Below are 23,283 nucleotides of genomic sequence, written 5' to 3'. Positions count from 1 at the left end.
TCATATGTTTATTTATGTAGGTTACTCTATAGCCTATGGATCAATGATTGGGTGTTGATTTGTGCAAAGTGTTTGTCTTTTATTGAGTGTTGATTTTTAAGAGCGAAGGCAGCGTAATGCTGTTTATTGTTATACAATTTTAATTAGTGCGATAAACAAACAACATACTTAAAGGTAAGTAAACGCCAAGTAGCTACCAAGTAAAAAATCTTTATATATAGTTTGTTTTGTATAAAAGTGGTATTTGTAGTTGTGCAATTCGTCAATACATGGATAGATAAGACGCATTAAGCTTAAGAAATTTAGGCATTCGTATTTTTCGTAAAGAACAGAAATAAAGGATCACGTTGCGTGTGTCAGCGTGGGGTGCAGTATCGTTTACATGCGATTCTAAAAATGTGACAAGACACGAGTAACGTAGCGATGTCGGCTTCACTCTTGCTAAAAATGGAACCAAGCATTCGTAAATCGTTTAGCTGAGATTTGCGTTGTGTTGATGTTAGTAAAGTTTAGTCCCTACAGTTATGTAATGACCCTTAACGTTGCTTGGCACGTGCACATACCATATGCACCACGCGACACGTAGAGACGAGGCACGCGGTCGCAAAACCCTAAGTTTCCTAGCAACCTATCGTTGACGCCATCGCCCTGGCGCCTGCACTGACCTAATGAACCCAAAAACACATGGTAATCGTTACATCACGTCCACGCGTCGCTATTCGCGTTACACGTTGCTAGGTATTTTGATTAGCCATAACATTCAACTGTAATTTACATAGCAAGTGGACATATTTATTGTAAGTAAAGCTTTTCTTGCATGCAACCTTGATCATGTTATTTCATAAAGCAAGCTGCGAAATCAACTGATTTTGTAATTTTTTTTCTTGTTATCTTACACCGCAGTTGACCTACATTTTGCTTGAAAAATCTATTATAAACTATTTAGACGTTTCATCTTCAATAGATATACAATATACATCTTACAATTACTAAGAACTTCCCTGAGTTTTATTATTTACATATTGTATGCTAATTAATTATTATTATTATTATTTTTATTTTAAATAGGTACTGCTTAGTTTTATATTAATACAAAAATGCAAGGTAAACAGATTTTTGGTAATGTAACTATTACATCATCATGACTATTATTGTTATTGATTATAGAGTTGTATCATATATAATCAAACTTTAGGAGCATCAATTTAGTCACTGTTTATTTTGAAAAGCTACTCATTTGCCAAGTCAAGTGAAAATTTTATATAATTCCTATAAACCTCCTAGTATATCTTATGCATGCATTAGAAAATACCTTAAACTAATTGTTTATTTATTGTAATACATGCATTTTATGATTATACTTTTATAATCTGGAGCTTTTTTTGAAATAACCAAAATAGTGCCGTTATGCACTGGTGGATAGTTTTAATATTCTGAAACTATTTTCAACATACTATATTGCAATATCAATATTTAGTTTTTACCACACATGTTTTTACCATATATGCATTTGACTTTTATCTGATAGAACTACTAGGATGCCATACACATTACATGTATTTTTGTTTGTTTAGAATTAATGAATACTATAATGATTGTACATATAATGAAGGCTGTGATGACGCAACAGAAGCGTATCTACGCGTAAACAAAGTACAATTTAGTAAGGCCAATTACTACTTAATAAATTTGCTAGGCCCTTGAGTACAATTGTCTCTATTATAATAGTACATTATTTACTGAGAAAAAATACCGTTTGAGGCGTGCACACGACATTAAAAACTCTTAATTCGACATTTTCCGAGACAATCACGTATTTATCTGTGATAGTATTTTCCTCGTTTCAATGTGTACTACAGTACTTGACTAGTATAAAAGTAGTTGACGTCACCTCGTCACGCGTCTTTTACAGTATACAAATGTTTATCTACTCATTTCGTTTATCACGGTTTTTGGAATGTTTGATGATGTCACAAATTTGCGGTTGCCTTTTCCTGTTTGCGAGATTCAATTACTTCTCCAAATTAACAAAAAACTTATTAAGTAGCTCCGATTGTTTCCCTCAGCATATTATGTTTTGTTGTAATATTACTTTTTTCTAGAATAGGGGGCTGAAACTTCACTGTTAAGTGAAGTACAGTTCGAGGCAAGTGCGATATAGATACCGGTAACACAGCATTTCTTTATCTTTTTGGCTGAGTATGTATTCATGGACGACGGTATCTATTAACATCAGTTGAAACTTCTGCCTGTTGGTCCCCTGTTCTATAAAAGAGCTGAATTATTAGACAAATTATCCAGGCCGGATATCCGTATGTAAATTCATTGTTGGGACATCCGTTTAGTCCTGTTATATAATGTTCCAAAGAAGCACGTTATTTATGGCGTTTTAGGGTGATACGGTACCTGCCACGGATTTTGTCAGTGTCAAGGTTATACGCATAGAAATACCGTAGAGACACGTGTAAATAAAAATAGATGTACTATATCCGATATTAAATTAGAATATTTAATACAAATTATCCGAAATTTAAGTCGCTAAAGACACAATTCCAATATTAAGCATTGTTGCACTTAACGATGGTTTCCCGTCTTGAGTACTAACAAATTATTTGATTCTGTGGGCCATAAACTTACGTCAATAGATTGTGGATATACAAGAAATGCGATGACGTTAACAATGGCCATTACTAACCTCTCTCAATTTTATTTAAAACAAATTCAAGTGTAAACATTTAAAAAACCCGATATGGTGTCGAACATTTGTAGCGTTGGATTCTTATCTATAAATAGTCGAACACCTAAGAATGTTATTTAAATATATATAGTGTATTTAATAATTATATTTTTTTGAGTTAAGGTTTAGTCCTACTGAATAAATAATCTAATATTTAACACTTCTTAACACAATTGATTTACTGGAGATATGGTGTATGGCCTTACCTTCCTTAGACCGGTCTGACTAACCATGCAATCTTGAATCAACTCGGATTTCGTACGAGGCTCTCAAGAACTATAGAAGAGTTTTTTCTTTGATAATATCGCCCGTCTCGAACCAGATAACCTGGAGAAGCTGGTTGACGCCGGCAAGGTGGAAGGCAACAGGTCGTGGAGCAGAACGCCAACCCGCTGTAACTAAGCCACGATTGTAACTGGTGTCCCCATACCAGCTGTGCTTACGGAAGCTACAAACCAAACATGGTGGTTATCACTAACAGGCTAGTAGACACGACCTTCTGCAATGAAGAATACGACAGACAAGAACGCAGAGGATGTTAAACCGGGATTCGGGGTTGAATTTCCTGGTGAAGTGATTAAAATGTATAGAAGACTTGGCTGCTGCTAATTTTTTGAGATAGATAAGTGTCTATCTATAAGCGAATTCCAGACCCTCCTACCGTGTTATAACGTCATATAAGAATAGAGAACTAAAATCCCGTCAATGTACAGCATTGTTGGAGTGAGTAATGACGTCACTGGATGACCTTTAAACGTGAACTACGAATCGATGTATCATTGAAGACCTAGCAACAGAAATAGCAATACATGTACTGTATTTATTCATCGCCTTTTATCTATGTTAAAAAACATATAAGCAATATAGGTTTGGATAATACAACGCAGTAAAGTATTTGTATGGAAACCACCAATAAATATTGCTTTGGACCTAAATAAGAAAATACAAAGAGGAAACTAATCATTTGTTTTTAAGTAGGTTTTATTGTACCCCGGAACAGTGGTAACTCACACAGGAACGTTCCAGTAGGGCCAGCGTTTTTATAATAATGCAACAATAGAGGTTAATAGAAAAAAACACGTAAAAAGATACACCAAGATAATTTAACGTTATCCCAGAATGTTAAACTTGAAACTTAAATATACCTACATTGTTATCATTACATAATAGTATCTTTTTATATCTTAGAAATTCTTATCACCCGGTGCCAACTGCCAACTCGACTATGTCAATCAGTGGGTCAGTGTGTCGTAATCAGTGTTTCCAGATCACGAGTTTAAAATTACGGTCGATTCCTTACTATTGTTAAAACCTGTGTTTTAAAAATATGCGAGATACTGTATTATTTTTGTAGAACAAACGGGCAGGAGGCTCACCTGATGGTAAGTGATACCGCCGCTTAGAGGGCTTTTAGGAATTGGTACGCTCTTTTCTTGAACGCCGATTGGTATTATACAGAAATTTCTCTCCATCCCCATGTCATACCCATATCTCGAGAAATACTAAGCTGATTTTGATAATATTTTAGGAAGGATCATCTCGATTTGAAGTCATATTCTTGGACAAACTTACATCTTCTTTAAGTCGCGTTCTTAATGGAGGTCGTGTTGGTGTTACATCATTCTCCCCCCCCCCCCCCCCCCCCCATTCGGTAAAGACATGGTCGGTTCAGCGGGTAGGGGATCGGCCTCTACGTTTCGTGCCTTCCAGTCAACTGGTCACCACAACCATATCCGAGTTATCAGGACCTCTGCATGTGTCAGGGTCTTTAAGTAACACATTAAAGGCAAAACAAGACTTACGAAATCTCGCACTTGTGTTTAACTTCATAAACCAACTCCAGTAGAATACAATTCAAACAGATTACCTTTTTTTAAAGTCCAAAATATAAAAAATAATTTTTGCATAAATCACAAAAGGAAACCCGTTTTTCGAAGCATGGCCCTGAAGAATATTCTTGAGGGCTATTGGTTTAAGCGTTTAATTCGATTAATAGTTGACCTGAATATGGCTAGTGTAATTTTAGCTACACGAAAAAACACGTGGTTAGGTCAACGCTTTTTTGTTTTCTATGAAAATAAATTAAGGCCGTTTACACCTAAGCTTGGCCATCGACAACTCGTTCAGAAACTTCATTAAAACCGAATCTTTTAGGGTGTTTTTGCCAAAGTTTTTGACATACCATCGTTTCTTTCCCCATATTCTTTTTTCTTCTGCGCGTATTTGCAATCAGCCCTAAAACTGAGCGAACCTTTGCTGTGTTTGTGTCCCCTAAATCTAAAATGTATAAAGCATACATAGTGTACAGGCCAAAGCTTTACATTTTGCTCACTCAGGCTTTCTTAGTTTTATAATCGTGATGATCCCTATGTACGCGCCAAGGCTCGCACATTTTGCTCATTTACAAGCATGACGATTTCCTATGTATGTACGAGCCAAGGCTGTACATTTTGCTCACTCAGGCTTTCTTAGTTTTATAAGCGTGACTATTTCCTAAATCGTCGCAGTAACGCCCCAAGAGTATAGCCAGACGCGACACTCTAACTATTATATTGCAGTAATTCGTTTCATAGCAATTAACATTCATTATTTCGCTTGTATTCTATTTTTGTACGCGAGTGGTTATTATAGTGTCAAACTAAAATCCTGTATTATTTAAAGCACCCTGACGACCCAGGATAGCATTACCACATGATAAGGATAATGTCGAAATTAAAAATGAAAATAGATTAAATGCGATTTCTCTGTCAAAATAGTGATTTATTTGGGTCATCAAAAATACTTTAGTTGACTGTTTAGAACAGAGTTGGCAGAGGCTTTTCAACCCTGAAGTTTTTCATTCGACTCGGTTTTTTTTTTGTTAGGGAGTTCTAAATACGCAATTAATACCCGCTCGTAATGTGTACTAGAAACATTATCAGGACGGACATGTCTGATCACCTAGAAATTTTCCAAGACGTAGAGGTTGTAGGACCACTATTTTTTAAACGACTGTTTATGAATACAATCAACAATGTTTACTATTAAATGGAAGATACGCTTATTGTTCGACGTCCTTTGTTCTCAAGAATCGAAATGTTATGCAATCTCCGTAGTAAATTATTGATATAACCTAGAAACTAAATGCTATTCATTATGCATTTGTTTTAATATGTTAATTTGACATTTGAAAATTATATATGTATGATATTTATATATTACGACCCGCCCCGGCTGTGGGCAACCGCGACACATAAAACTTGAAAAAATATAGTTTAGGACGTTCCTCATGAATTATTCAGTGTCAGTTCGAAGATCATTTGTTTATCTCTGGTCATTCGTATCTTGAGTGTCCTTGTCAGCACCAGAGTTGCATTTGGAGGGGAACATCCTCCAGCAATTTCTGTTATTAGTTTAGACTTGTGTCACATTACGTCCCCATTTGTTTACAGGGTAATACAAGATTAGTAATATATTAGAGCCTGGATTCCTAGAAATACTTTTAGATATTAGTATTATTATGAAATTGCTTAACAATACAATATTCAAATGTGTGATTGATAAGTGCGGTCACATAAAGATTCGCTTGAGATTCACTCAAAAATTTTCCTTTGGCAATAAAATTATTGGGCTTCGGTGTGACGGCTAAGTTTCCCCTGTTGTTGTCTATTCTTCGTACTTATGTTGCTTTGTTTTGAAAATATATTTTTGGTGTTTCGATGGGTACATTTCCTGGGCCATCTGGCCGTAACACAGTTTTTAACTTACAGCGGGTGTATACATTGTACTGTATTTGTATTGCTAGAACAATTTCTTATTCTGATAAAATCACTATGAATTTAGTTTGCATATTTGTGGTTGTAAACAAGTCGTGGCTGGTACACAGTATTGTACCTGACTCGGAGACCTTTATATAATTATAGGAAAATACGCAGTTACCTTTACAGTTATTAATAAATTGATTCAGAACGCAATTACTAAATATTTCTCCGCACAAAGAGAGTATACAGTCAAAACAGTTTACGATGACATAGTTTAGAGCAACATGCAGGTGATATTGACCAAAATCAAAGGTCTCGGCGGGTAAAAATATTAGGTACCTAATAACAACGTCATCGATTCAAAATTTGACCCTCAAAGGCCGACAACGCACCCACTTAAAATGAGTGTCTATGGGCTGCGATGACTGCCCTTTTCGGGCATTCCGCAGGCTCGTTTGCCCCCCTATTACATAAAAAAAATCGGCTGTTTCGACTATTAGTTTTTACGACAACATAAGAGTCGTTATAACAGATTTGACTGTGATTAAATATAACAAATTGTAAAGGATCTAAAGTTACTAATAAATCTGAAAGACTTTTTAAAATCCTGTCAAATATTACATTGTATTAATTAGATACTGAATATTAGATCTAGTCTCATATACTGAATAACAACGTCATCGGTTGTTAGTCGCTTCGTTGTTATAACATACAGTAAAAATTTGTACTGTATGTTCTTTTTCCTTTGAAATATTGTTGTAGATTATAAATAAATAATAATGAAACCATATAAATGAATTATATTAACTTTATTGTGATTAAATTGAACACGTTTAGCGTTTAACTTTTCATAACACTCCGTGAAATATACGCAAAAAGATGTCTTACTCTAATTTATGTTAGGAGTACGTGTTATTTTCATATAACAACTTTTCGTCTTACGTATTTATATTTTTTCATCCAAAGATGGCGCCGATGCGTGGTGAGCGTGGCGGTTCCCCAGCACGAGGTGCACGCGCGTCACTCCCACTTCCGCGTCGCCTCATCCGGCAAATCGCCAGGCATGTGGCCTCCAGCGGCCGATCCCTTCGTAGACTTGAAGTATCCGGTCGCGTGATTGACAATTTCGATGACCTGGATGGCGCATCTGATGAGTCGGATATGGAAACTCCGCAGCCTGCGTAAGTTTTTCTCAGTCCTTTATATGCTTTAAAGATCGTGAGAATTATTTTCTAAACGTGATAGATCGTAAGTGCTGAGTGATGCACGATGCAGACAAATCATTTTATCAAGTTTTCTGTAATTTATATCCAAGGTTCTCAAAGTAAAGAAGCAGTGTTGTCCTAGTGACTTCAGCGTGTGACTCTCATCCCTGAGGATTTTCCTTCTATGGACATTTAAAAAACGCTCGAACGGTGAAGGAGAACATCGTGAGTAAACTCTTGCCTTAGACCCAAAAAGTCGACGGTGTGTGTCAGGCACAGGTGGATGATACTTGTTTTTTTATGTAATAGGAGACAAACGGGCAGGAGGCTCATCTGATGTTAAGTGGTACCGCCGCCCATGGACACTCACATTGCCAGAAGGCTCGCAAGTGCGTTGCCGGCCTTTCAAGAATTGGTACGCTCTTTTCTTGAACGACCCTAAGTCGAATTGGTTCGGAAATACTTCAGTGGGTGGTTCCACATAGTGGTGGTGCGTAGCAAAAATTGTCTATTATTTAAAATTATCATATAATAGATACAGAAATCTGAGGCCCAGACCTAAAAAGGCGTTGCGAAGTATTACTTCATTTAAATTATTATACATTATAAAAAGTTACAAATAGTAAAATGAGATTAATGTACTAGCCAGTTACATAGAAAGTATTTGCAGCACTTGGATGAGTCATGACACTTAATTTTTGGCAGTGCGTGAGGCCTGCAATGAGGCTAGTGACCCTAGATTCATTTAAACGTGTTGATTGTAACGTTAGCTATGAACGGCTACACATCGCGACATATCAACCGCAGACTTGTGCTAATGAACCATTGCGTAAGCCATATAATGATACCACTTTCGCTCGTATGATATCCAAGAAAATAACACCTCTTTATCCTGGTAATGAGGTAATAGTAGACATTAATGATAAGGGAAGGTCTATCCAGTAGTTATAAACCAGACTAAAGGGCAATGACCTTTCAGGGAATATGTAAGGAAGATGGTTGCCAAATTCCATCGGCATACAATATAACTGAATCAAAAGAAGAATGAATATACAACTTAGATTTGTTGTATACATATTTTTATTGTCCTAATATCCTAGCTTCCTTCATTGAACGGAAGCCCATCACGATCTCGCCTCCAGATTTTTACAAATACCATTCATGGTTTTCTTTCTCCATTCCTGCGAACGCATGTATTTATTATATCTTCTTTTGGGGCGCCCTCTTCTCTCTTCTCCATATTTCCCTTAGTACTTTCCATATAGTCTTTAAAGTTCACTTTTCGCTGCGTACGCAATTACAATTCAGTTCAATACTCTTAATTAATAAAAAGCTGTTTAAGCTGGATTAAAAGGTTGTTTTGTTTAATTAAAGGAATAGGTTATTCTTCTAAAAGATATACGCCGATTTGATATTCTGGGTATAAGATTTATTATTTCTCGATACAGAATATAGAGAAACTTAATGTTTTATAACGAAATATAGAGCTGGTGTTGATTGATATCATAATTAAAACAATCACTAAAATATATCTGAGTGTTATATACCATAGACAAATATGCACTGCGATATGGTCAACATAATATTAAATAACTTATTATGGTTATAGAACTTTGAAAGAAGGTTAGATTTTATGTGAACTATAAAAAATATTTAACTGTCAACAATTGTCACGACTTTAGGTCTGGCTCTCAGTTATCTGTATCTGTTTCGTAGTTTTTTTTTCTACGTGATCAGTGAGCCTGACGCCGTCTATTTTTAGGTCTATGGTTGGTTTCCTCACGGTGTTTTCTTTTGCGCACTTAGCGTATGTAACACTCGCTTGTACAGTAAAGGACAAAGTCCATTGGTGCGGCGTTACGAACCTTCGATGTCAGGTCTTTGTCGCACACTGATACCACTTTTTTTTAAATGAGGTGAAAATGCGCTTTCGCAGGCCCGCACCTAGGATGTCAAGCTTGACGCGGGGACTGTGGGGGTGGGTCTACACTCAAAGCCCTGCTTTTCAGAGGGGTAGGAGACCACACCCACTAAAACACCTCAGCCCTTCACACGACCTTGAGATGGGCCTTCGGGGTTCGCCAGGCAATTTACCCAAGGGACACTGATACCACTAGACTAACACTGCTCATGTAGTACTTCCTGAGTTCAATTTACAAATAATTGTAATAAATTCATGTATGTTTAAATTTTGAAAGGTAAATGAAAGTTGATATATTATGCAATCCATACGTTGCAACTAGACGCCAATCTCTAAATCGTGTTTTTGGAGGTTTTCTGTCTCATTTAATGAAAATGTCAGCGTCGTGAACGTAACTGTTTGTCACATTTGTTCAAAACATTCATTTATACAACATAGTACATTTACTGTGTCAACAAATGTGTTCCAGAAAGCACAATACATTATATAGGTCCTTCTATGTTGGTCTGGAATCCCAGCTGTTATCTGGACAGGTCTTGCTGTATCACAAATATTTATATTGTTACTAAAAAGATTTTGTTTGTGAATATTTACGGATTATTTAATTATTGACTATCTACAACATAAGATAATATTTACAATTAAAATTGTAAAAATTGCCAAAACCGATTCCTTATATACGAACACATTTAAAACATATCTTAATCTATATAAATTACGCGTCACGTTGTTTGTCCGCTATGGCCTCCTAAACTACTTAACCGATTTCAATCGAATTTGCATACCGTTTGCAGTATGATCTAACTTAAAAGATAGGATAGCTTACATATATATATTCTGGTGTAGGTGTGTATGTCACTGAACTCCACTTAAACGACCGTAGAGATTTGTTCTTCGCCTTCTTAAGTTCTCATGTCATTTTCACATGTGTATATCTTTTGTGTAACATATTTTCATAAGTATCTGATTGTCCTCCTTGTGTGATGTTTGAGACTATCAATTTATGACGTGACCAAAAGTTAATTGAATGTCATTAAGCGTTGACGATTCAATCATAAGTGGTGACAATTTCATGACAGAATTGAATATTTCTAAGCTATTTAGAGAAGAGAACTTTCTAGTTTGTCTCTTATTAAGCCATAAGCTAAGCATAACATTTGTTTGAACGTGTTTTTGATTAGAACTAGGAAAAGAAAAATTAGGTCGCCTATATGTTTTATATGATAAGCTATCATTTCGATCAATCAATGCCAACTGTTTGATATCTTGATTTTTAGGTGACCGTGTAACAGTCGGTTTAATTAAACTGAATTAATAATTTACAAAGTGTAAACTCCATGTAACGTCCCTTGATATAACGACGAATTTGTAAAGCGCCGAAATTGGCTTTGGTTGGTTTAGCTTGTCTTCCGCCGAGCTACGCTCGCCAAAACAGCCTGAGCTGTAAAGGCCCTTAAGGCCAACAGCGAGATTCCATTAAAAAAAAAATAGCTTGTCTGTCATACAATTATACACTCTACATAGCATGATGCAAAGTTAATTTATAATATATTTATTAACTCTGTAAATAATCAAATTTTTATTATTCATATCAATATTTATTATTTTTAAGTAATTAACTAATTAAAATATAAATAAGTAACCTCGTGGATCCCACCAGGATCGTGATCTGTCCGGACAGCTCTGGAATGGCACAGATTTTGCATATATGGTTATATTATAATTCAAAATGTATCTAAAATTTATGTTTAACAAATTACAGACTAGCGTGTGGTGGTAATGCCGGGACCCTCCCACCAGCAGACAATGATGACGATCTGACTAGTCTGAGCTGGTTACAGGACAGGAATTTACTCAGAGGTAATTGGATTTCTCTCTGGCTCTTAATATAAACGCTTTTTGTATATATGTTAATCTTAGTTAAAATAGGTTTTTTCTCCTGATCAAATACCATCGTAATGTCGTGAATCTGAACGCTATTTTCTTTCCAAGATGTAAAACATTGTTTCCAAATTATTAATTATATATGCACTACTTGTACTTTACTCTAAGTAGGTTTTTTTCCATACTGGGGTTTCCTGGAAGAAATCGCTTGTTAGCGATGAAGCCGCCCGTGGCCTAAAAACTTATATGTAGGTTTATGGTAACGAAGTGTTAATAAATAAACAATTTAAGATTTCACTTTAAACGCGTTTTAAGCGGGAACGTGTATTGACAACAAACTGACTGATTTTAATGACTATCTCTGACACGAGATTTTAATTTAAAATAAAGACGTTTATTGACGAAATGATATTCATAAATCAGCCTGCCAAGGTCTCACCTGTAGGCAATGCAAAATACCTTATCGGTATGAAAGAATTACTTGTATTAATCTAATTCTGATATTTTATTCCTCGGCAACAGTATCTCAATCGTCACGTGCGATAAAACTTTGTGTAAATTAAAAAGTTATAATGTCGACACGTGACTTAGGAGAAATTGTTTCGGTAAAGCAGAAGCCCGACAAACTTTAAACACGTTATTTTCGTTTATAATTTTACTTAGGTTTCGACAGACTGTTATGAAGACTCGAATTGCGTTTAAATAATTTTAATAGGACTAGATCTGATCCCAGGGTTCAGAGACGAGCTTAGTGTGACCCCATAAATAGAAACCTTAGAAATGAAACAGGTTAAGAAAAGGTTCTGCCTTTTGTCCAAATTCACCGTATGGCTTGCCGGAATGTCTTGTATTATTCATCGACTTGATTCTCTCTCTCTACCCAGAGACATTGCGTCTCTATGCGTATACTACAAAGTATACTATGGAGAGTGTTCTGAAGAGTGGTTTCGGTTGATCCTGTCTCGTTTCATCACCGTACGAGCCGTATTAACTCATTTCATCAGCATAACATTGATGTCTGGAAGTCTTCACGGTCCGCTTTACAAGACAATTTCTTTAGCGAATTAGCTGTGGAATCTGTTCCCTGGGTGATCCCACAATTTTTTAAAGAGCGTGTATATTCCTCTCTCAATTGTCTGCTCACTAAACTAGGTGTCCCGTACGCTCCTTTGTCCCTAAGACAAAAAGGAATTCTTCAGTTTTCTAGACTTCTATGACTAGTAAGAAAAAGCTAATACTCAGAACAAACGCAGGCTGAAATTTCCCCGTACTAAACTTGGATACTTTTCTTTAATAAAATCCCAGAGGCTCTTCGCCGATGAGTAAGGATGTCTACCGATTCATATGACGTGGATTCTTATATTCCATAATAAACATTTTATATTTGTATTTATTTATTGAACATAGAAAACAAGAATTAGCTGTCGCTTATGGAGGTATATGCAAGTATCAATCTCACTTATAGAGGTTTTGGGAGGGCAAATGACGGGACCTGAAAAATTTATTTATTTATTTCCTATTTTTACAGTAACTTAATACTAATGCAATAGAAAACTAAACTAAAACTATAAACAAATAACTAAATAGTTTCTTTGATAAAGTTTTCTCTCTTACCCAGTTGTCGCTTACTCACGTTTGACTGTATTTTAAAATGGCTTCCTTCGCTATAAATACTCGCGTAAATAATGTTCATAAAACTTGGTTCTATATAACAGGACCTTGTAATATTATTTATCTAACAAGATAATTCGTATCTTTCAGGCATCAATCTTACTACGAAGAGTGATATGGAGGACTCAAAAATTCTAAGGAACGAAGTTATTATCAAGGTATGTTAAGTCTCCATGAGCAAGCACAACTAACAGGAATTGTTTTATATAGCATACGGCGGCAACCGAGCCTACGAGATGCCCAAAATGGGCAGTCATGCCGCCCATGGGCACCCATTTTAGTGGAGGTTTTTTGAGGGACATTGTTCGTTTCTGAATCTCATCATAATAAAGCTATCTGGGAGTGAGTTATTTGTTACCTCTTGTGAACAAAATAATTTTACAATGTTTTTGTGTAAATAAAAATTCTAAAAATATTGATTTATGACGTGATATCGAGTACATACTTCTGATAGGCATCTCGAACTTTTTATAGGTAAAAATATCAGGAGTCAATCCGACCGAACAGCTGCAATCGTTATAATATTATGTATCTCACAGACAGAATCGAAAACTCCTCCCCCCTCGGTCCGCGTGGCCTCCCCACCTCGCACACCCTGCAAGTCTCCCCCCTCCCCCACCCACACAAAGCCTCCCTACTCCTTCTCGTGCCTCATCTTCATGGCCATCGAAGCCGCACCAGCTCGAGCCCTGCCCGTGAAGGAGATATACGCGTGGATAATTCGCCACTTTCCATACTTCAAGCACGCGCCCCAAGGCTGGAAGAACAGCGTTCGGCACAACTTGTCATTGAATAAATGTTTTCATAAGGTGAGATTTTTTTTTACAGTATTTATTAAAAATATATGTTTTTTTTTGTATTTATATTAGGGAGCGTTCAAGTATTACGTCACGCAGTTTTTGGAGATTGATGAACCCCCCCCCCCATGAAACGCACCGTTCTCTTTATACTAAAACTTACCATTATGTGGTGTAAAGTACTGGAAAGTCGAAAATATTATTATCAATAACGCGTAATCCCGCCCGGCATCTTAACGATTTACAAGAGGACTAAAAATTCGTTACGTTATACTTGAATACTCGCTTATCAAGATTTTCCTACTAATCTAAAAATCTAATGACCTCCTTAGTTTATCTGAAGTCGATTAGAAATTGGAAATTATAATATCTTTATTGCAATTACTATGTGATAGTTACATTGCTTCCCAATGTTTCTAATATTATTAATTATTTAAAACCATTACCTAAACTATATTCTGAAGCCGTGATATACATAAGGCGTCATACCAGAGAATATATAAGAACTTTAGCTGGAGTAGTTGAGTTTTCTTTGTAGAGAACATTCAGATTTTCATGCGCCAGAATTTCCTAATAATCACTATGTTACTGAACTCCTTTTAAACGACTGGACCGATTTTAATGTATTTTTTTGTATGCGTTTGGGTGGCGCCCTGGTTGGTTCAGACGAATCAGCCCGGCAAATATTGCCGCACTCGGTACTACTTTGTTTAATATCATGCAGGGCAATGTCTGTCCGGTCCGCAGGTTCGATCCCCGGCTGTAAGGCAATCTACTTTTCATTCTATACGCGCATTTAACATTTGCTCGAATGTTTAAGGAAAACATCGTGAGGAAACCGGTTTCTGAATTAAAGACATAAAAAGGTGGTAGCGCATTTTTTTTAGTTTTATTTGAGTTCATTTACAAGATATCTTGTTACTTGTATATTTATTATATGTATAGGCTTTATATAGATTTAATCCGTTATTCAATAACTTCAGGTGGCAGCAGCTCCCGGAGTAGGAAAAGGCTCTCTATGGACTGTGGACCCTCAACATCGCTCCACCTTGCTACAGGTCAGTTGCTACAATAGTTAAAGGCAGTGTGAATCTTTATTGCTGCGGTTAAATCATTTATTTTTGAATTGGTGGAGAGTCTTTAACTTAAAGCCTGTATTGTTAGTCAGTCAGGTGAGCTGTTGGTGATTTGGAGGTCATAGACTCCTGTGCCTATCTGTAAATCTCAATTCTTTAATTAATTAGAAATATGTAATTATATATTAATTTATTATAGATGGTGAAATATGTGTAAGGGAGCGTCACGCAATTTTTGGAGATTCTTGGGGGAAACCCCGCCCCCCATGAAACGCACCGTAACGTTTTCTGTATCCAATAGTAAAACGTTTCGTGACCACCCCCAGTGCCTCTAAACCTAAAACTTACCATTTTGTGGTGTAAATTACTGGAAAGTGGAAAATAATATTAACAATAACGCGTAATTCAATCCCCGCCCCGCATCGTAACGTCTTACAAGAGGACCCAACCAAAATTAGTTACGTAATACTTGAATGCTCCCTAAGACAATGTTATAAAAATTATGTACTAAATATTATTTTTTTAATTCAAGTCAATCATCCAAGTCCAGTCTTATATATTGTAAATTAGGGAACAAAAGACTGAAGAAGGGAAGAGAAGAATAAAAGAAAAACTTTCATATAAATTGATATAGTAATTTTCGAGATGTGGCACTGTTAGACAAAAAAAAATAAGTCTTAAAATCCCTCAAGAAAAACTAAATGATAATAACTAAACTTAATAATTTCCAGGCATTCGGTCGTCAACCAATCCCACCGCCTGAGGTGGAAACCCCAGAGCCGGGCAAAAACGCCCCAGACCCACAACTGTTCCCGTACCTGGCGCGCCGTCTGGCCGACACCAGTGAGCCTGGCGCTGATGAGTATCTGGCAGCCGCTACCGTACTCGCCATGAAGTATGGCCCGGCTGTCTTAGACCAGGTTAATATTGTCTAATTATTATTAATAATAATAATATTCATTGAAAAGTTTACAAAATATACACACACATAATATATATATAATTTTTTTTTCAAGGACCTCTTACTGAGTATAGGCCTCCTCCAATTGGATCCATCTCTCTCTGTTTTGAGATAACAATAATGACCTATAATGCGTTCTTCTTTTTTTTGCTGCTGATAAGACAAGCGTTGAAGTCTCCCATCAGAATAAATATTGTCTATTTAAAAATAATGTATTAACGATTAACAAGATTTTAAACTCGAGAGGTCAAGGGTCGAAAGAAAACAATTTTTTAACCGGATTAAAGCTATTTCTATTATTATAAACTTTTACTGCAGCTGTGTTACTTTTGACATTCAACACCTTTTGTCTTCAGTCACCGTGACCACACATGTAAAGCACGCGAAACGTCGGAAAATTTTAAATTTAAAATTATGTAAAATAATTATTAGTTTATAATAATACAAATAGTTTTAATCCGGTTAAAAAATTGTTTTCTTTCAAGTTGTAAAAGATATGTTAACCAAAGACAATACTATGGGTCACCCGAATGGAACGAAGTTTCTTTCGATTAGTTAGTTAAGGAATTGTATTAGTTTTTTTTTTATTATCAACAAATACATTTTTTAGTAATAATTTGCTTGTGCTAACTCAAGTAGGAAACATATGTTTATCTATTTTATTGAAATAGATAACCATATGTTATTTTTTCCTCTAGAAACTGTAGCAATGGTTTGGATTTTTCATTACTGAAGTTGTTGTTAAAATCACCCGCGAAAATGAGTGGCAGTTTATCTAAATTTTTTGTATCTGCTAAGCGTTTGAGATACATAATTGAAAGACGAAACGAAAATAAGTGGCGTGCTTCCTATGAGAAAGAGAGAGACAGAAACACGAGCACGCCTCACGGCTTACAACTATAGCAAAACATTTCGTTACAACTTTTGGTCTTCATTTCTTCAGTCTAGCCCCCTTTCGCAACGCGCGATAAGGAACGTCGTTCCAAAAGCCATTTCAGATATTTTTTTGTGACTATAGGACCTGTGACGTGTTATGCTTGTAAACATGTAACCAAACGTCAAGTTTTTACGTGTATCATTCTTAAATTATACAAACACATACATTTTGATCGAAATAGGATCTGACACAATTAAACTCAGACAGTAATAGGATTTGACAGGCAAGGACATTGTTTACAAGCATGCTACGTCATCGATTCGAGTAATCTGTGATCCGTGTCACGTGACTGACGTATAAAAATCAATATTAAATATATCTAGTTTTTGTTAATGAAATAGCTGACCCGGCAAATGTCGTTTTGCAATGTATATTATTTCCAGGAAACATTTCTTTAGTTAAATAAAAATAACCTATCTGCTGTATCATAAATAATAATTATTTTTTTTGGCGTGGACACCCCTTATAACTTACAGGTAGATAGTAGCCGATCCACAGACTTACTGGATATTTATAAAAAAAATCATAGGCATCGGTCGAGCGGTTTCGGAGGAGTATGGGAACGTACATTGTCACACGAGAATTTTATGTGTATAGAGATTATTATGTACTAGATTTTTAACTCCATAACGCTTTTATACAGGTTGCTCTCAAAACACTATATCTCATACTGTATAAGTATTTATGATGATACTCCCCTTTAGTGGGTTCTAAGTAAAAAAATAAAATGTGTTTTTACCTATACCTAAGATTTGGGAACCCTTTTAAGTAAAAAATACCTGCGTCAGGGATCGCAGCTCTTACATATACATATACACAATACAATATTTTACGATTTATATATTTTTACAAACAGCTTCTATGCAATAAAATATCGAAATGTATTTTCATATTGTATCAATCGTATGTACATACACACTAATTTACACATTCATACAAAGTTATCGCTCTTGATAAGTTGTTTTTCCTTAATTTCCTTTTACTTTTGTTTGTATCTTTATGTATACTTAAATCAATTACATTTTTTACTGGTAATTTAACTGAAGTCCGTCGAAACGGCAGAGTTAGGGGTTAATCATTTATGAATGAAATTCCAGCTGCCACCAGAAGCACACTTAGTGATATCGCGATGTGCAAGAGACGAGCACTCGTACAGCGGCAGTGGCGAAGAGAGGCGCACGGCCGAGGCCTTGCTCAACTTAGCCGGGGTGACCAGCCACACTCACGCCGCACTTAGCTAGCGGGACTTCGGGTGAGGCGTTTAGTTTACTTCGTTCGGGGTGGCCAGCGTTTGGTATTTAATATAGTGTTTGCGGAGGCTTCTTTAACGGAATACTACTAGGTCTAATATATATTTATCTTCAAATTTACGCGTATACTGTCTAGCGAGTAAAATAGTTGAAAATGTTTTTTTTTTAATTCCACGTCCAGAGAAATCTGACAACATGACTTATATTCCGTTAAAGAAGTTTTACTTATATCGGCAAGAACCAAACATTAAAAAAAACCTAATTGAGGTTGCTGTCAATTTGAAGGTTGACGTTTGACGGCTGTCAATTTTCGAATATCTGTTTAAACATGACAAAGATATATCTTATAACTGTCATTCCTGCGTTTGTCGTGTTTGTGTTTAAATTTTAAAAAAACTTTTGTATTAACAATTCGTATAAAATCCCACTTTGTGAGTTGTGAAACTAGAAAACTGAAAATAACCAAAGCGTTGGCCACTCTGATGATTAATTTAAATTTAGTTGAATCGTGGTTAGTTAATATTTGGATTGTGTTGTTATTTTTTTTTTTTTTTGGAATGTAGAATAATTTACAGTTACCGGAATTTTATAGATTAGTTTTGGAAAGGCAATGTTTTTAATATTATTTACACCAAACAAATTTATTTTGTCGTCGTATCTTCTATAATCTATTTCAGAAACACGCTAAAAAGCAATTAGTTTTAAGTAATACGTTGAACAATCGTTTCTCTGCTCAATAAGTAGGTTTTCCGGTTTGCATATCCAAACTACAGTTGTTACGAGTCGTAGTTAAGCAGAAGCTCGTAGTAGTCTTGGATATGTTACCGTAAAATTGTAAATACCGTTAGTAGTAATCTATCTCGCGAGATTGTGAACTGTCGAAAGATTGTGAACCTCAACGTACTGCTTACAATTTAACGTATTATTATTAGGTAGATTGTGATATATCGAAGTGAAACCGTCAAATTACAATCTTATAATTGTCAAATTGTCAACTGTCCGAAGGCTGTCCCTGATTGGTCGGCTTTATAGTAGGCCGTAGAACAAACGAAGATGGTGGCGCGGGGCGTATGGAGTTCAACCAATCAGCGCGCGAGTTGCGTTCCGTTTCACAATTTAACGGTTTTACTTCGATAGATTACAATCTACCGAATAATAATACGTTAAATTGTAAACAGTACGTTGAGGTGCACAATCTCGCGAGATAGATTACTACTAACGGTATTTACAATTTTACGGTGACAGATATAAGTATTGGAGTTCCTTCATAATTTGCGTTAACTGGAAGTTCATATATAACCTGGGCCAAGCCCACAAAGTGATTATTACATATTAGTTCTAAGAACAAAACTACGCGTAAGACACAAAATAGCTTATAGTGATCTGTCACTTATGAGCGCCATTTTTATTTTGAACGGCTTTTCACTGTGCGTCTCTAAAGCGGGAAAAGTCTTCTTTTTAATGAAGTTTTTTTTTCTTCATAAATTACCGCGACCGCGACGTGTGACGTCACGTACGCGAGCGTGACGGCATCGTCAAAATATTGGATTTTAGAAATTCTGGCTCAATTTTGATGAAACAATAATTATTATTTACAATAAATTAATTTTCTAAATAATCTCATCACAACTATAAGTGCCATAGTTTAAAGACGTCTTTTACGTATGGCTTCATGCAAAAGATATTTTACGTCGAAATTTTCGACGACCATTTACGATCGAAATTTTAAAAATAACTATATTCTAAATTGGGTTTGTTGCGAGCGTTAATACCAGGTTCGTAACATCACCAACGAATGATCAACTTTATTTTAATACAGAATATGTATATAATTAGCTGTAAGCAAAGTTTTGTGTTCAACGCTGTGTTCTTCGAGTCTATTCGTATCTTCGTGTTGTTTCATAACGACGAAGCTTACAACTCTATTTTTGATTTTATTATGAAATGAAATTAATGAAATTTACTATGAAACAAATTATAAAATTTCGACTGTTAATGAATTTTTTTTAAAACCACATTCTCGGCCTATCGGGTTGTATTTATAAATAATGAGATCTTACTGGTTTTAAATTGTATAACATGTGTATGTAGAACTAAACGAAAGCACGATCGTTTTCGAATAGTAAATTCGAATTTCGAGTAGTAAACTGTTGGTAATTTGTTTATGTGGAATCTGCCACTGAAGTATTTCCGAATCAATTCGACTTGAGGTCCTTCAAGAAAGAGCGTATCAATTCTTAAAAGGCCGACAATGCACTCGCGAGTTTCTGGCATTGAGATTATCCATGGACGGTGGTATCACTTAACATCAGCTGAGCCTCCTGCCCCATGTTTATAAAAAATAAGGGAATCTAAATAGAGTTGTAGCTTAAAATTACTTCGATATAATAAAATGGCTATTTACGCAATTTGTGTCAAGTGCCTGCTCTTATCGCGTTTGGAAATTGTCAAAATTAAATAAGTATGAAATTTTTTCTAATCTTTTCAATAACCGTCGTAGCGTGTGTAGAACTTCGTAGACATAATCGTCTGATCTTTATATACATTAGATTAACTTAGACTGATGGACGACTGATTCGTAAAGCAATATTTTATTAGGAAATAATCCGAAGTTAAGTTTCGCTCCTCGCTTTATTTCATATCACTTGTGCCAAATGAGAGTCCTATGCAAGCGAATCCAAATACCAGAAAGATATATTAGGCTAAGTTCGCTTAAGTGAATGCTGTATTTAGAAGCGTCTTCCATCTATCATAATTTCTCTTATAAATATGGTAAAGAGCCCGCGTGGATAGTTTTAGTCTGTTACGGGTTTAAATCGCGGACTTTTTACTGCCTCGCCTATTAGCCTTTTTGGTGTTATAAACATGTAGAACTTACAGCAATAATTAATTATAATGTAGGTTTTTCGCTCGTAGGCTAATATTAAGTGTGATACACTTGAGGTTTTGAAGTTATTCGGCTTGTGTTTTTACTTTTGACAGTGACGTTGACGTCTGTCAGCTGTCAACCGTAGACAAGAATGCATAATAAATGTCGATAATGGAATGTGTTTCTGTGATGTATTTTGGAGTTATTTATGCAATTGACTTAAATGTTATTATAGAAGTATTGAGCGCATCTAAATAAAAGGAACTGTAAAAAGTAAAAGCACAGAATATCAAACTATTCTACAATTTGTGTAACCATAAACAATCGTCTTCGTTTTAAACGGACTGCTGTAAATTGTTTATGCTTCCAAACTGAAGTTATATCGATATGATATTAAAATTGTTACGGCTCATTTATCGAAATCATAAATTTAATTTATTTATTTTATTTTAGGTTAGTAAAATTGTTATTATTTCCTAGTGATCGGTTCGTAAAACGACAACACTCATGTTGATTTTGATTGGTGTTATGATTTTTGTGAATTTGTTGATGTCGCTATCGCATTTACCCGACAAATAATTTAACACGAATACTGAAATAGACGGTCAAGTATTACGTTACCGCATTTACTGCAATTTATTCCCCCCCACCCCTGTCAGCAAAGTAAGCACAGCTCTCAAAAATAAATGCATTTTGTTTTCTAATATAGACAATGTGTGGGTAATATGTGTAAAAAAGTAAATAATTACTGTTGATGTATTCACCAAAAAAGAAAAAGACCTAAAGCCTCAGTTCAAAAATGCGTCGACTATAGTAATTACAATAAGAATACATCTATATATATGTTATGTATGTCCAAATGTATATAACAATACAATGCTTGGGGGAAGGCATAATACAAATTGGTGGTTTTTAACCCTTTTAGTGCCATGGAGCGCCGACGCGCTAGTTTCGCTAGTTTTCAAAAATGCAAACGTTGCGACAGCGCTCTTTTTGACAGTAGATATGTAGTATTCAATTTCAGTTGTTTCTGTATTATCATAGTATATCCTGAAGAGAATGTTGTATTTTTTTTAATATTTGTGTATTGTAAGGAAGCGTTCAAGTATTACGTCACGCAATGTTTGGAGATTCTTGACCTCCCCCCCATGAAACGCCGCTGTAACGTTTTCTGTATCCAATAGTAAAACGTTTCGTGACCACATCCAGTGACTCTTAATACCTAAAACTTACCATTATGTGGTGTAAGGTACTGGAAAGTGGAAAATAATATTAACAATAACTCGTAATTCAATGCCCGCCTTTCATCGTAACGTTATACAAGAGGAACACCCCGCCCCCCACCCCCCATTTGTTATATAAATTGTCTATAAAAATGCACTGGCATTTTTACCAATATATTGGTTAAACTTTTATGGCACTAAAAGGGATATAAAATTTTCACACAAAATACATTACGTTAATTCGTACATATTGTACGAAATGTCTCTTGTGTATGAATAACGATTCCATGATACGTCTAATATAGCGATAGTGACGTCACATAGGTTAAGTTGGTATGTCCGAACTATATTTAAGTATAATGTTGTTTATATTTTCGCCAGCTTGCAAATGACACCAATTATATTTATTGCTATTGTTGAAAATTTATGCCAAAATTTTTATTTGTCAAAAATCTTTCTCTGTACATATCCATTAAAATAAATTATGTACCGATGAGTTTATGTTTTATTTATTAAACACCGATTCCTAAGAATTCCAGTATATAATTCCCGGTTGTGCAGGAATGAAGTATTCGTTTTGATAGCCACGCGGTCAGGTAAATCTTTGGCCGAGGAACAGCTGGATCTCCCGTTTCCTATAAAAGGACTTTACTAAAACTAATTATATGATGTAGGTGGTGTGTAATATATAATGGCGCTACAACCTCTGTAGGTCTGGGCCTCAGATTTCTGTATCTGTTTCATGATCATTTGTTAATCTAATAGGCAAGAAGGTGATCAGCCTTCTGTTCGATCCTCCGGCTGTGCACCAATGCACTTTCTAAGTGAACGGTAAGTTTGAACGATGACGGAAAACATCGTAAGGAAACAGGCTAGCCTTAAACCCAACGATGACGGCGTGTGTCAGGTACAGAAGGCTGAACACCTACTTGCCTATTAGATTAACAAATGATTATAAAACAGATACATAAATCTGAGGCCCAGACCTTTGGTTGTTGCGTCACTGCGTTTT

General features: G+C 35.6%; 1 protein-coding gene across 2 annotated transcripts; it reads left to right on the top strand.

The window, feature by feature from the left end:
- The first annotated feature begins 41 nt into the window (after nucleotides 1–41).
- On the top strand, nucleotides 42–22,740 carry LOC123714041 (forkhead box protein N3-like). 2 transcript variants are annotated; one of them, XM_045668079.1, is made up of 8 exons: nucleotides 42–174; nucleotides 7,444–7,658; nucleotides 11,366–11,463; nucleotides 13,249–13,316; nucleotides 13,698–13,967; nucleotides 14,939–15,013; nucleotides 15,763–15,951; nucleotides 18,027–22,740. In XM_045668079.1, the coding sequence occupies exons 2-8, from the start codon at nucleotides 7,444–7,446 to the stop codon at nucleotides 18,168–18,170; spliced, it is 1,059 nt and encodes a 352-aa protein (XP_045524035.1). In that variant the 5' UTR covers nucleotides 42–174; the 3' UTR covers nucleotides 18,171–22,740. The 2 variants fall into 2 exon arrangements, with proteins under 2 accessions (XP_045524035.1, XP_045524034.1); XM_045668078.1 differs by lacking the exon at nucleotides 42–174 and adding an exon at nucleotides 775–797.
- The last annotated feature ends 543 nt before the right edge of the window (nucleotides 22,741–23,283 follow it).

This window comes from Pieris brassicae, chromosome 9 (assembly GCF_905147105.1).
Source record: "Pieris brassicae chromosome 9, ilPieBrab1.1, whole genome shotgun sequence".
NCBI lineage: Eukaryota > Metazoa > Arthropoda > Insecta > Lepidoptera > Pieridae > Pieris > Pieris brassicae.
Note: the sequence above shows the minus strand (reverse complement) of the source record. Positions and strands in the feature narration are given on the sequence as shown.

What these genes read in the sequence shown, in the direction of transcription:
- LOC123714041 (XM_045668079.1), top strand. Translation starts at nt 7,444, where the DNA reads ATGGCGCCGATGCGTGGTGAGCGTGGCGGTTCCCCAGCACGAGGTGCA. An exon ending in ATGGAAACTCCGCAGCCTGC is followed by an intron (nt 7,659 to 11,365) that starts GTAAGTTTTTCT and finishes AACAAATTACAG; the next exon opens with ACTAGCGTGTGGTGGTAATG. An exon ending in GCCCGGCTGTCTTAGACCAG is followed by an intron (nt 15,952 to 18,026) that starts GTTAATATTGTC and finishes ATGAAATTCCAG; the next exon opens with CTGCCACCAGAAGCACACTT.